The 14,704-nt window shown below is 46.1% G+C and overlaps 3 protein-coding genes across 3 annotated transcripts in view; 1 reads left to right on the forward strand and 2 right to left on the reverse strand.

The window, feature by feature from the left end:
- The window catches only part of LOC308591475 (uncharacterized protein), a gene marked incomplete at its 3' end in the record, with an annotated part of 78,433 nt that extends 64,816 nt beyond the window's left edge, over nucleotides 1-13,617 (forward strand). The window contains exon 2 of the mRNA XM_081202240.1: nucleotides 12,329-13,617. Coding sequence (XP_081058366.1) covers nucleotides 12,427-13,617 — 1,191 coding nt within the window. The 5' untranslated portion in view covers nucleotides 12,329-12,426. The remainder of the gene's footprint in view (nucleotides 1-12,328) is intronic.
- Nucleotides 1-14,704, reverse strand: part of LOC308590295 (uncharacterized protein) — a 155,099-nt gene that overhangs the window by 77,165 nt on the left and 63,230 nt on the right. The window lies entirely within an intron of this gene.
- The window catches only part of LOC308590310 (uncharacterized protein), a 31,258-nt gene that overhangs the window by 9,115 nt on the left and 7,439 nt on the right, over nucleotides 1-14,704 (reverse strand). Inside the window, exons 2-5 of the mRNA XM_081200245.1 lie at nucleotides 11,646-12,140; nucleotides 10,963-11,044; nucleotides 2,004-2,086; nucleotides 1,558-1,684 (exon numbers count right to left, since the gene is read on the reverse strand). Coding sequence (XP_081056371.1) covers nucleotides 1,558-1,684; nucleotides 2,004-2,086; nucleotides 10,963-11,044; nucleotides 11,646-12,059 — 706 coding nt within the window. The 5' untranslated portion in view covers nucleotides 12,060-12,140. The remainder of the gene's footprint in view (nucleotides 1-1,557; nucleotides 1,685-2,003; nucleotides 2,087-10,962; nucleotides 11,045-11,645; nucleotides 12,141-14,704) is intronic.

Genomic DNA, 14,704 nt, shown 5'->3' on the forward strand with positions numbered 1-14,704 from the left:
TGCATGCACACTTCTTCAGATACACTGAAACAGAAGTTGCCAGATCCTTCTATATACTCAGAAGGGTGGTGGGAATGGGTGATTGGCAGATAGCTGAGATGAGTCTGTTGACGACTCTTAACGACTGTAATAGGTCTTACAGGAAAAGGCAAGGGGTGAGAAGGTGAAAAATGGCTCAGTCATGTATAATGAGATAAGAATCCAATGTCTTTGTTCAGACCAGGTCTCTCCATGGTTTTAAGTTTGGTAATGAGTTGCAATTCAGCAGCTTCTCTTTCCAGTCTATTTGTGAAATTCCTTTGTAGTAAAACAGCTACTTTGAGATCTTGTATAGAACGTCCTGGGAGATTGAAGTGTTCTCCTACTGGTTTCTCTGTCTTGTGATTCTTGATGTCAGATTTATGTCCGTTTATTCTTTGGCATAAGGTTTGGCCTGTTTGTCCAATATAGAGAGCTGAAGGACACTGTTGGCATCCAAAATTTAAGATATACAGTGGTGCATCGCAAGACGAAATTAATCCGTTCCGCGAGTCTCTTCGTCTTGCGGTTTTTTCGTCTTGCAAAACACAGCTATTACCGGCTTAGCGGCTATTAGCGGCTTAGCGCCTTTAAGAAAAAGGAAACAAACTCGCAAGAACTCGCAAGACGTTTCATCTTGCGAAGCAAGCCCATAGGGAAATTTGTCTTGCGGAACGACTCAAAAAACGGAAAACCCTTTCGTCTTGCGAGTTTTTCGTCTTGCGGGGCACCACTGTACAGTGTTACCTCGGGTTACATACGCTTCAGGTTACATACGCTTCAGGTTAAAGACTTCACTAACAGCAGCAGCAGGAGGCCCCATGAGCTAAAGTGGTGCTTCAGGTTAAGAACAGTTTCAGGTTAAGAACAGACCTTCAGAACGAATTAAGTTCTTAACCCGAAGTACCACTGTACTTAAATGTTACATTATTGTGAGAAGTTACAGGGGACGAGGCAGGGGGCCTTCTCGATAGGGGAACCCACCCTGTGGAACGCCCCCCCCCATCAGATGTCAAGGAAATAACTATGCAACTTTTAGAGGACTTCTGAAGGCACCTCTGTATTGGGAAGTTTTTGATGTTTGATGTTTTATTATGTTTTTCTATTTGTTGGAATTTGCCCAGAGTGGCCACCCAGTCAGATGGGCAAGGTAAAAATAATAAAATTATCATTATTGTTACTACAGGGTTCACTGCCTGAGATTCAAAAAGCCTGGCTCTGTTTTGGGATGGAGTTTGTTTGGTTCAGTCGTGGAATCTGTCAAGCAATTCTTTGGTCAAAAATCACTCTGAATCCTACATTTAAGAAGGCCTGGGCAGTTCAGACAGCCTGATCATGGTTTTAAACGGCAGAACTGGAGGAAGAATATGCACAGGGAAAACAATCAATAGCCATCCCTCCAAGGTTTGCTGTGGGAGTGTTAACATCCCAGGTGCTGTGGGTGGCGCTGTTGAGCCCCATCAAAATATCAGAGGTTCGTCACATAGAGAGATGTCTTGAATTACAAAACAGATAGGATGATCCAATAGGGAGCCTTACCGAGAGAGTCCAAGATCCCACGATTCTCCTCCATGACTTCCTTATGGAGAGCTCTCTGCTCAGGATCCAGCAACGCCCACTCCTCGTCTGTGAAATGGACAGCCACATCTTCAAAGCACACTGGACCCTAACAGAACAGGGAAAAGGCTGTCCTCTTAGAGAACATTCAATTGCCTCTGTTGTTTTCTACAGCGGCCAGACCCCCCTCTGCCTTCCTCATCCCTCTCTCCTGCTGCAGCTTCTGCCTGGGAGTCTGGGCTGCTCTCTGCCACAGACTCCCTCTGCTCCCTGAGCCCTCTTCCCTCTCCAGCTTCAGACCCCTCCTCCTCCTCCTCCTCCCAGTCGGCTCCCTCTTCTCTGGCTCCTCCCACCATTCCTCTGCATCCAACTGTGTCCAGCCAGTCTGCATCCAAGCAGTCCTTCCCCACAAGGCTCCTTCCCCCTACCTGATCTGGGTCCACAGCTGCTGCCTCCCCTCCACCACCATGAAAAGATGAAGGAGCAGGTCTTGGTGGCATCATTCCGTCACCTGGGAGAGACAAAGGTAAGTGGGAAACTGTAAGTGCATCTCTAAGTACAGATGGGGCTTGTCAAAGTCTCCCCTGCTAGCTTCCGGTTCCTCTCTGCTTTAATGGAGGCAGCGGGAGATCGTTGGCAAAGGAAAAACAAGGATGACTGAGGGTAATTCTCCTTGCAAGTTGCCCCCAGGGACAGGGGGGAACGGGCTTCACTCCCAGTTTGTCTTGGTACCAGGCTCCGGCTACGGCATGGATTGCGAGAGGCAGGGAGGCGCTGAGTGCAAAAGCCCTTCCTCTGCCAAAAACCCTCCTTCGCTGCAATTAAGAAGCAGAAGTTCTCCTGTCAATTAGAGCTCAATTTGGACTAATGTACAGGCGTTGCTGGAAGAGATGAGATCATAAACTGTGGAATTAAACCAGCTGCAAGGTCTTTAAGGTTTGAATTTGAGAATAAACTTTGGTGCAAAAGACGGTGGGTGGGGGGAGGGGAGCCTATGGCTTCTTTATATAAAGTTTTCTTCTCTACACTAATGAATTGCCAGTCCGCCATTGGATACTAGTTCAAAATATATATGTACAGGTGAGCAGGGATGAAACTGGATTACAGATATGGAATATAACATCAAATGGAACCGTGTGTGTAAAAACAAAAAGGAAAAAGGGAGGGAAGCTCTATTTTACAAAATGTTTACGATGGAAAATTAGAGCTGACTCTTCCCCATCCTTTATTATATACAGACTGAACTGATTAATGCTAAAAGGACTTGGAATTTAATTTAATTGGATAAATATGCATTTATCTTCGGCCAGAGGGAGGGATGTAAGGAATCTGAAAGTTGTGTAGGAGCTGATAAGGTTCATTACTGAGTCATTTGCAGTTCTGACCAATCCCTCTCCTTCCCAGGCAGAGAAGAAAAATGGCAAAAACTGATTATTTATTGGGATGGTGTGATTTTTGCAGCTGCTGTTAAAGTTGCCAAACAACGAAGCACAGGACAGAGTGATAGAGAATTTCTGAAACCACAATGGGATATTAGCTCCGCCCAAGGAATGATGGAGAACAGCAACAACCAGGAAAAGATAGAAAGAACATTTTACAAGGACAGGAAGAAACATCAGGAACAGAAAGATTGCCACACACGGGAAGAATAAGGATACAGCTGGAGTGCCTCACTTGCTGCTGCTGCTGCACCGTGAGTGTTGGGGAAGGCCGCTCCCTCCTCAGGCTAATTCCACCTGGCCTAGGGGGCGGGGCCCAGACTCACCTCCGCCACAGCTTTAAGGAAACTGGTGCTGCAGCAGCAAATGTTTCTTTACCTCGCAGGGGGTCAACCTGGCTTGTGGGATGGAGACCTGGGTGCGCGAAGGGGAAACAGTTACCTTACGAGAGATGGCGCCCCTGGGTTTCTCCATTCTCCACCAGTTGCGGACTGTGGGCCGGGGGGGGGGGAGAGGTGGCATTATTAATCCGGGAAGATTGTGCTTTCAGGGCTCTACCATCCCCATCGATCTCCGGCATTGAATGTGTTGGCCTAGTGTGGGGCTCCGAGGTGAGCTTGGCTGTCTAGCTGGTGTACCGGCCACCTCGCGCACCAGCAGCCACCCTGTCAGGCCTGCTGGAGGCGGTGACCGGCTGGGCCTTGGGGTTCCCTAACCTATTGGTATTGGGGGACTTCAACATCCACGCTGATGCCACTCCCTCCTCCCAGGCTCTGGACCTGGTGTCTTCCACTAGGGCTCTCCCAGTTTGTTTCGGGCCCCACACATCAAGCAGGCCACATGCTGGATTTGATCTTTGGCGTCGGTATAAATGTGATCATGTCTCCTTCGATGAAGGTGCCATGGTCTGATCACTATGCTCTGAAAGCCAGGATTGACTTTCCACCCCCACCCTGCTTAGGTGGTGAGCCGATTTGGGCTCGCCCGCGGAGGCTGATGGACCCTGATAGATTCCGTCAAGCCTTGCGGGACCTTTCTCCCCCTGGAGACTCATTGACTGAGCTTGTTGAGGGCTGGAATACCCAGCTCCTGGCAGCCATCGATGAGATCGCACCTAAGCGCCCTCTGCGACCCCGCAGAAACCGGGCTCCCTGGTTTACCGAGGAGCTTCGGAAAATGAAGCGGGACCTCAGGCGGCTAGAGCGAGTATGGCGGGGTGCCCGTGACGGAGCTTCAAGAACATCTTATAGGGTTTTTATGAAAACCTATGAGATGGCAGTGAAGGCCACTAAGAAGTCTTACTTCTCGGCCTCCATTGCATCCGCTAGCTCTCGCCCGGCACAATTGTTTAGTATAATTAGGTCTTTAACGTCCCTTGAAGGACAGCCAAATTTAAATAACAATTTGACACACAGCTGTGAGGCATTTGCGAGCTTTTTTGCGGAGAAGGTCTTGTTACCCTGCCATGACCTCCCTGCCAATTTGGATACAATAAAGGAACTGGAGGCCCCTCGACTGTCCTCGGGTCCAGTATTGGACCACTTTGACCGGATATCCCCAGCAGATGTGGACAGACTCCTCCGAGCTGGAAAGCCCACCACCTGTCCTCTCGACCCGTGCCCGTCTTGGCTGATTAGAGCGTGTCCAGACGAGGTGCGGGCCCCCCTGGGGGATATCATCAATTTGTCCCTTGGCACCTGGATATTCCCAGGGGAACTGAAGGAGGCAGTGGTGCGCCCGCTCTTAAAGAAAACACCATTGGGGGGACTTCCGGGTTAGCGCCATCGGCAATGTCGGAGCTCCTCTGACTGAGAGGAACCCGCTCCGCGAGAATCGGGTCTTGCCGCCGCAGCGAAGGCGGGGACCCCTTAAAAATCCCAGGTGGAGGAAGCCTGGGAATGTGGGGTTCGGCGGGCACCAAGAGCGCCTCCCCTACTTGCGGGGAAACCCATTTTGGGGCTCTGGAGCGAAGCGGGGTGAGCGGCGCGGTGCTTCAAACTGATTGCTACTTTCACAAAGCCGCACAGCTGTTGTCGGAGAGCGCTGACTCTTTCCTGTGGACAATTGGATTTAAAAGTAACTACCCGTGAGTAAAGTGAAGAATTGGAGTTTTAAAAGTTGAATTTGGCAATGAACGTGGGGGAGGCTTAAAACAGAAAGTCCGCCTTCCTCTTTTGTAAATAGTTGGAAGCAAAGAGGCTTAAGCTAAAGCCTTGGAAAGTTCATCTTAAACGCCTAAATTTCCAGGATTAAAAATTAGTGAACCCCCCCTTGGAAGCAGGGGAAGAGGGGGGAAAGTTTGGACAATATTTGCCTGCAAAAGAGAGGGAAAGAAGCTAAATTTCCATCGCTCAGAACCTGGGAACGGGCTGCCATTAAGATTGTTGTTTCGGAGCTCTGCATAGACTGCGAATAGACCATTTGACAGCTAGTGAAACAAGAGTGATACGTTGCTTCAATTACCCTCTTCTGATTTAAAAGGGACTAAAAGGAGTAAAAGAAACTGAGTAATACTAGCTGAGATTTGATATTAAATAACTGGTGCAATTGTGACTTAAAAAAAAGAAGGCTACACTATGGACTAACATAATATAAATAGTAACTATTTCCCCCTAGAGGAGGACTTTGAAATTGCTACAAGGAGTGGAATTTTCCAACTCTAAAGATAAGATTCTGGGACTGTGGAATTGACCTTGAAGGGCTTAAGTGTTATGGCAGATGGAAAAGAAAAAATAGACCCGGCAATCCAAGACAAAACAACAAGGTCTGGGAAGTCTTGGTGAAGAGCTTCTACATCTGGCCCTCCGGCATCATCTGCGGCTGTATCAACGCATTCTAAACCAAAAGGAATGATTGCAGAAGAGGCTCTGGCATATGCTCTGAGCAAAATAAATGAATCATTGGAAGAAATGCATAAAAAATTGGATCAAAATACACAAAGTATAAATAGTTTGGGACAAAAAATTAATTCTAATACAGAAGCTATTGAGAAATTGATTCAGGAGTCTAATTCAACTCGACAGATTGCAGAGGAAGCTAAGGAAAAGATTGTTGCTGTGGAAGTGAAGGTAACTCAACTGGAAACAGAGAGAGTTCCAGACCTGCAGAAGCAACTAGAGGACCATAAGTTGGTGCTTTCTATGATTGAGCTCCAAGAGAAACAGACAAACTTGAGGATTAGAGGTGTACCTGAATTGGAAAAAGATTCTTTGATAGACTATCTTACGGAGGAATTTGCAGACCATTGGGACTTGGATTTGGGAAAAGTGGAGTTCAAAATTGTGAGGGCCTTTAGACTTGGAAGAGGAGGGAAGAAGGAGAAGAACAGAATAAGAGACTGTTTGATTACCCTCCGATCTAAAGAAGAGAGGGACAAAATTTTGGGCTGGCATTACAAGACCTTGGTAATACATCAGTCAAGAGTGGAAATATTTAAAGATATTCCAAAACATCTTCCGGACCTTAGGTCCAACTTTGGAGATTTGGTTGCTCTGTTGAGAAGGAACAAAATTATCTTCAGGTGGGAATTCCCTCAAGGCCTATCTTTCAGTTTCAAAGGAAGGAAAATAAAAATAAGATCAGTAGAAGATAAAATAAAGTTTCTGCTTAATTACGAAGAAGACCTACAGAAGGGAATTGGAAAAGAGCCAACAGCATTGGACAGAAGATCACCAGATACAGGATTAGGGCAAAGAGCATTGGAGAGAAGATCACCAACCAGGGGAACATTGGACATATTGACATTATCTTTTGGATTGGACCCCCCAGTGAACGCGCCAACACCACTACCAACAGAAGAGGAGCAAGCTTTGGGGGCAGTTGGGGGGTATCAAAGTAACCACATGATGGTGCTGCAGGTCTTGAGCTGGAATGTAAATGGACTGAACAGCCCTGAAAAAAGGCGAAGTGTATTTCATTTATTGAAAAAAGAGCATTTGGACTTGATTTGTCTACAAGAAACACATGTGACAAGGTCACACAGGAAGTTATTGAATAACAAAAGATTAGGCCAAGAATTTATCTCTTCGGATAAAGTTTTAAAAAGAGGAGTGGTCCTCTATGCAAAGGAGAGTCTATCACCAAAATTTATATTTAAAGATGATCAAGGAAGATTTGTTGCAATTGAAATTCAAACGCAAGGAGAAAAATTCCTGAGAATACAGTGGTGCCTCGCAAGACGAAAATAATCCGTTCCGCGAGTCTCTTCGTCTAGCGGTTTTTTGTCTTGTGAAGCAACCCTGTTAGCGGCTTAGCAGCTTAGCGCTATTAGCGGTTTAGCGGCTATTAAAGGCTTAGCGGCTTAAAGGCTATTAGCATCTTAGGGACTTAGAAAAGGGGGGGGAGCGAAAAAATTTGCAAGACTTGCAAGACATTTTCGTCTTGCAAAGCAAGCCCATAGGGAAATTCGTCTTGCGAAGCAGCTCAAAAACAGAAAACCCTTTCGTCTAGCGGGCATTCGTCTTGCGGGGCACCACTGTAGGTATTTACACACCAAATGAAACTGAAGGTACATTTTTTCACCTTTGGTGGATATTCCCAAAGATTAAGGCATTCTGGGAGATGATCTATAATGAAATGAAAAAGGTATTTAAATATACCTTCCTGAAGAAACCAGAGGCCTTTCTCCTGGGCATGGTCAGCCAATTGGTGTCAAGGAAAGATAGGGTTTTTTTAATGTATGCCACAACAGCAGCAAGAATACTTATCGCAAAGTATTGGAAGACACAAGATCTACCCACCAGGGAAGAATGGCAGATGAAGGTGATGGACTATATGGAATTGGCAGAAATGACTGGCAGAATCCGAGACCAGGGAGAAGAGTCGGTGGAAGAAGATTGGAAAAAATTCAAAGTATATTTACAGAAACATTGCAAAACTAATGAATGTTAGAAGGATGCTGGAATGAAGTTATATGGCTTTAGCAGAAATGTAATAAAGAATTAAATAAAAGCTGATTGGTAATGGACCAAAAAGAAAAATGTAAGGTTAGACTGTTAAGATAAATTATAGAACAAAAGTTGAGAAAGATGGAAAGAATTTGCGGGAACAATTAATTGAACTAGAATACAAAAAAGGGAGGTGTGAGGAGGTTGATGAAACAAGTAAACGAAAGGTAAAGATATGGAATATTGGATGTGTGTTTTTAATGTTATTGTTCTTTTTTACTGTATTGTTGTATTTTTTATGTTTTTCTTTCTATGTATTGTAATGTAATGTTTGTCTTGTTAATTTTTTTGTTGTTTTCTTCCTTTTTCTTTTTTCTGTAATTTTTAAACCACTAATAAATATCTTTTAAAAAAATATATAAAGAAAACATCATTAGATCCCTTAGATCTATCCAATTACCGCCCGGTTTCAAATCTTCCATTCCTGGGTAAGGTGATTGAGATAGCGGTTGCTGAACAGCTTGGTGGGTTTCTGGATCCATTCCAGTCCGGCTTCCGTGCTGGTCATGGGACCGAGAGGGCTCTGGTCGCCCTAACAGATGATCTCCGCGGGCAGCTGGATCGAGGCGGGTCGGGGCTGCTGATTCTTCTAGACCTGTCAGCAGCCTTCGACATGGTCGATCACGAACTCCTGGACCACCGCCCTGCCGACGTGGGGATCCAGGGCACAGTCCTTCAATGGCTGTGCTTGTTTCTCTCTGTTCGGGGACAGAGGGTGGCGCTTGGGGGAGAACTGTCATCGCGTCACTCCTTGGTGTGTGGAGTGCCTCAGGGTGCAATACTCTCCCCGACGGTTTTCAACATCTTTATGTGCCCCCTCGCCCAGCTTGTCCGGAGTTTTGGGCTGGGTTGCCATCAGTATGCCGATGACATCCAACTATCTGTTGATGGATGGCCATCCTGACTCGGCCCCAGACACACTGACCAGATGCTTGGAAGCTGTGGCTGGATGGTTACGTGGGAGCCGGTTGAAGTTAAATCCTTCGAAGACAGAGGTCCTCTGGCTGGGACGGGACGATATGGGATTGAGGGGGCAACTCCCATCTTTTGTGGGGGTGCAATTAGTGCCAGCACCGTCCGTTAAGAGTTTCGGTGTAATCTTCGATACCTCCCTCTCTATGGAGGCGCAGATTGCAGCTATAACAAAGGCGGCATTTTTTCATCTCCGCCAAGCTAAGCAGTTGGCTCCTTATCTCTCTCGCCCTGACCTAGCCACTGTGATCTACGCGACGGTCACCTCCAGACTGGATTATTGTAACTTGCTCTACGTGGGGCTGCCCTTGAGACTGACCCAGAAACTCCAGCGGGTGCAGAATGCCGCGGCGAGACTCCTTATGGGGTCTTCGCTGCGAGATCACATTCATCCGGTACTATACCAGCTGCACTGGCTCCTGGTGGAGTACAGGATCAGGTTTAAGGTGCTGATTTTAACCTTTAAAGCCCTATACGGCCTAGGACCCTCGTACCTATGGGACTGCCTCTCCTGGTATGTCCCACAGAGGAACTTACGGTCTGCAAATAAAAACATCTTGAAGGTCCCAGGCCTCAGAGAGTTTAGGCTGGCCTCAACTAGAGCCAGGATTTCTCGGCTGCGGCTCCAATCTGGTGGAACGCTCTGTCACAAGAGACTAGGGCCCTGCGGGACCTGACATCTTTCCGCAGGCCCTGCAAGACAGAGCTGTTCCACCAGGCCTTTGGGCAGGGCGCAGCCTGACTCCCTCCTCTGGCAATCTGCACAGAATTTTGCTTAACGTTTGCCATCAATTTGATTTTAATTAATTTTTAGAATGAGATGTTTTTAGAATGTTGGATTATTTGATTGTTGTTAGCCGCCCTGAGCCCGGCTTCGGCTGGGGAGGGTGGGATATAAATAAAAAAAATTATTATTATTATTATTATTATTATTATTATTATTATTACTATTATTAGTGAGAGATTTTACTTTCTTGGGCTCCATGATCACTGCAGATGGTGACAGCAGTCACGAAATTAAAAGACGCCTGCTTCTTGGGAGAAAGGCAATGACAAACCTAGATAGCATCTTAAAAAGCAGAGACATCACCTTGCCAACAAAGGTCCTTATAGTAAAAGCTCTGGTTTTCCCAGTAGTGAAGCATGGAAGTGAGAGCTGGACCATAAAGAAGGCTGATCACCGAAGAATGGATGCTTTTGAATTCTGGTGCTGGAGGAGACTCTTGAGAGTCCCATGGACTGCAAGAAGATCAGACCTATCCATTCTGAAGGAAATCAGCCCTGAGTGCTCACTGGAAGGACAGATCCTGAAGCTGAGGCTCCAAGACTTTGGCCACCTCATGAGAAGAGAAGGCTCCCTGGAAATGACCCTGATGTTGGGAAAGATGGAGGGCACAAGGAGAAGGGGACGACAGAGGGCGAGATGGTGGGACAGTGTTCTCGAAGCTACCAGCATGAGTCTGACTAAACTGCGGGAGGCAGTGGAAGACAGGAGGGCCTGGCCTGCTCTGGTCCAGGGGGTCACGAAGAGGCGGACACGAATAAACAACTCAACAACAACAAATATTATTTGATGTTTCAATACGAATGGAAGTCATTAATACTGCAGCTGTTGTATAAAGGATTGTTATCTTGACAGGAGTGTAATTGAAATTAATAAGATTTTGGAATGCAGAAATCAAGAAAATCATCAAACCATCGGTTTTAGCATGCGGGGGCCCGCCTATATTATATAATTTGGTATAAGATTGGTATTAGTAATTGTATTGTAATTTCGCATTGTTATAATGAGGCCATTATTGAACTGTAATTGTAAATTAATCAAATTACTATCGTAAATATCTCCCCTGCTGAGCACATTTGGACATTTGTACCCATTTCATATAATAGTTGTGCAAAAATACATCTCCCCCCCCCCCGAGCTCTGGGCTCCAGGTGTCTTCCCCCAAAAGATGTACAGAACTCACAGATTAGTTTCAAAACCAAGAGAATGTGACAAAACGGGGGAGAAAACACTCCTTCCTCCTTACCCAGAGGCCTCACTCTGGCGTCCAGCGGAGTCTTCTCTGCCTCAGAAGAATCAAGACCCATTTCTGCCAAAAGATCCTTCCTCTGAAAGAGCAACAAGGATTCAAAACAGAGAATGGGGAGAAGGGTTAGAGAAGGAATGGCAGAGGCAAGCGCTTTCGGGGGACAGAGGTGAAAGCTGTTTCCTGCTTCTGCTAGACTGGTGTCTGGGGTTGGCTGCCAGGACCATGAAACATTGGTCCTCAAGGATCTTCACTGGCTCCCAGAACGTTTCCCAGCACAATTCAAAGCCCTAAACGGCCTCAAAGGCCCAGTTTACCCAAAGGAGCGTCTCCATGAACTGAGGTCCAGTTCCGAGGGTCTTCTGCTGATTCCCTCACTGTGATAAGTGAAGTTACAGGGAACCAGGCAGAAGACCTTCTCCACAGTGGCCCCCACCCTGGGGAATGCCCTCCCATCAGGTGAGAAGGAGATAAGAAAATGCATAACTTTTAGAAGACATCTGATGTCTTCTGATGCTTTTATATGTGCTGGAAGGCACCCAGCCACATGAGTGTCATTAATAATAATAATAATAATAATAATATGCTTTCCAAAAAAGGATGGGCCATTAGGAATTGATTTGGGAATACTCTCCCTCCTCTTTGGAGCCCCTTGGGAGTATCCAGAGGAAAGTCTCTCTCACCTGCTGCTCTGCCTGCTTCCTCTCCTCTGCCTGACTCAGGAGGAAACCTTCGGCCAGGGCCACCGCCTGGGAACTGGTCTCCGCTCCGCATTCCCTCACCCAGTTCTCCATCTCCTCTGGAAGGACAGCCAGGAACTGCTCCAAGATCACCAGGTCCAACATCTGAGCTTTCGTGTGCCTTTCTGGCTTCAGCCATTGATGGCAAAGGTGGTAGAGTTGGCTGCAAACCTCTCGGGGTCCTTTGGCCTCCTGGTAGCCGAACTGCCTGAGCTGCTGGCTCTGCACCTCTGAGCAAAGGGTGTCCTCCTCACCCGGGTTCTTCTTCACACAGTTTTCCCAGAATCCCCCAGTGCTCCCCGTTTCCATGGCATGGCCTCTTCCTGCTTCAGGGCCAGCTGAGTCTTGCTCATCCATCTGGGCTCTCCGGAAGTCTCCAAGAGAGCGGAAGGAGCCCCTTGGTCCTCTGCCAAGTTCTAATGCAAGGTGCAGCAAATCCTACGAATCAAACACACTATTCTATTGTAAGATGAAGAGGAGAAGAATGTTTCCTGAGGAAGCGTGGATGAGTCTTGCTAGGAACCAGGGCTGGTTGCACCACAGCTCAGACTCCAAGCTGTCTGGGGGGGAAAGGGGGAGGGAGAAGTCATAACTGTGAATGACAAGTGAGTGTAATCTGGAGCCAGGGCAATAGTGGGGGTCCCTCCCCACCCCACTTCATAGTCCAGAGCTTCGCCCCAACCCAGCCATATCTGCTTGGGTGGCTTGGTGAGCAGCAGGGCCCATGTCTAGCCCCAGCCACCGTCCCTTGGGGACTTCCTGCTCTGGATCCGAGGGGACGGTGGCAAGGCCCTCTGGGTGCAACTGCCCTGGAAGGTGCCTCAGAAACTGGACTTTCCATCAAATAAAGAATTATCGAGGGAAAATGGCCGACACACAGAGATTTATGAATAGAGAGAGAAGGGAAGCTTCATGGTATTTCCCTCTTAATATACTTCTCCATCATAATAATGCCCCCCTTAATATCCTTCTCCCTCACAATTATGTCCCTCTTAATATACTTCTCCCTCATAATAATGTCCCTCTTAATATACTTCTCCCTCATAATAATGTCCCTCTTAATATCCTTCTCCCTCACAATTATGTCCCTCTTAATATACTTCTCCCTCATGTCCCTCCTAATATCCTTCTCCTTCATAATAATGTCCCTCTTAATATCCTTCTCCCTCATAATAATGTCCCTCTTAATATCCTTCTCCCTCATAATTATGTCCCCCTTACTATACTTCTCCCTCATAATAATGTCCCTCTTAATATCCTTCTCCCTCATAATAATGTCCCTCTTAATATACTTCTCCCTCATAATAATGTCCCTCTTACTATACTTCTCCCTCACAATAATGTCCCTCTTAATATCCTTCTCCCTCACAATAATGACCCTCTTAATATACTTCTCCCTCATAATGTCCCTCTTAATATACTTCTCCCTCATAATAATGTCCCTCTTAATATCCTTCTCCCTCATAATAATGTCCCTCTTAATATCCTTCTCCCTCATAATAATGTCCCTCTTAATATCCTTCTTCCTCATAATAATGTCCCTCTTAATATCCTTCTCCCTCATAATAATGTCCCTCTTAATATCCTTCTCCCTCATAATAATGTCCCTCTTAATATCCTTCTCCCTCATAATAATGTCCCTCTTAATATACTTCTCCCTCATAATAATGTCCCTCTTAATATACTTCTCCCTCATAATAATGTCCCTCTTAATATACTTCTCCCTCATAATAATGTCCCCCTTAATATACTTCTCCCTCATAATAATGTCCCTCTTAATATACTTCTCCCTCATAATAATGTCCCCCTTAATATCCTTCTCCCTCATAATGTCCCTCTTAATATCCTTCTCCCTCATAATTATGTTCCTCTTAATATACTTCTCCCTCATAATAATGTCCCTCTCCATTCCTAGGCAGAGATTATGGTTCAAACTTGCCCATCTGGGAATTGATTCGCACCTCCTTTCCCTAATTATTTCCCTTTATTCAAACACCACAGCTCGCGTCCGAAGTGGTCCAAACGGCTCCCTCACTACTCCATTTCCAACGGCCAAGGGCGTCCGACAAGGTTGTCTCTTGGCCCCTTTATTGTTTAATCTCTATCTTCATGATGCAGTTTCCACTTTGAAGCTAGCATCGAAGTACCCTCCTCACTTAGCAGGCCACCCCGTTGTTTCCCTTTTCTATGCTGATGATACTGTCATCTTATCCAGAACAGCTGCGGATCTAGCAAACGCAGTTAACGCATTTATCGCCTATTGTAAGGCGGAAGCTCTTAATATTAATTATAAAAAATCGAAAGTCCTACACTTCACTCGTTCCCGCAAACTCAAATTGGAGCCGCTTAAGATCACAGGTGGCTACTTAGAAAAGGTAAAAGCCTTTAAATATCTAGGCGTAATATTCACTTATAATCTCTCCTGGACCACCCATCTACAATCTGCTTTTCTTGCTGCAACCACGACCTCTAACGCCATTGTCCGATTTTACCACCAGAAGGGCGGCAAACACCTTCCAGCAGCAATTCAAATATTTAATGCCAAAGTTGTCCCAAAATTATTATATGGATGCGAAGTATGGACTACAGCAATATCAGGTAACTTGGATCGCCCACTTCATATGTTTCTGAGATCTCTTTCCAGCGTCCCGAGATGTGTCTCAGGTGCAGCCCTACGACTTGAGTTCGCCCAGTCCTCAATTGTTAAACGAGCATGGAGCCGACCATTTCCTACAGCTTCCACCTACAACATCGGATGCTCGAATTAGAGGTGGTTTTTCCAATCTGATCCTAAGAGATATTCATAATTCTCCTTGGAAAACTACAACTAACCTCAAATTCCGCTCTCTTCTCAATTTGAACTGTAAAACTGTCCTTAACTTAGAGTGTATCAGCCCAGCAGCCCTACCTCTAATTAAAAAGAAACTACAGCAACTTGATTTTTCTAACACAGCTTCCTATGCAAGAGGACCGTGTTCAGGCCTAATCCTAGCTATTCCACC

This window comes from Podarcis bocagei (assembly GCF_964188305.1).
Source record: "Podarcis bocagei genome assembly, chromosome: 7".
NCBI lineage: Eukaryota > Metazoa > Chordata > Lepidosauria > Squamata > Lacertidae > Podarcis > Podarcis bocagei.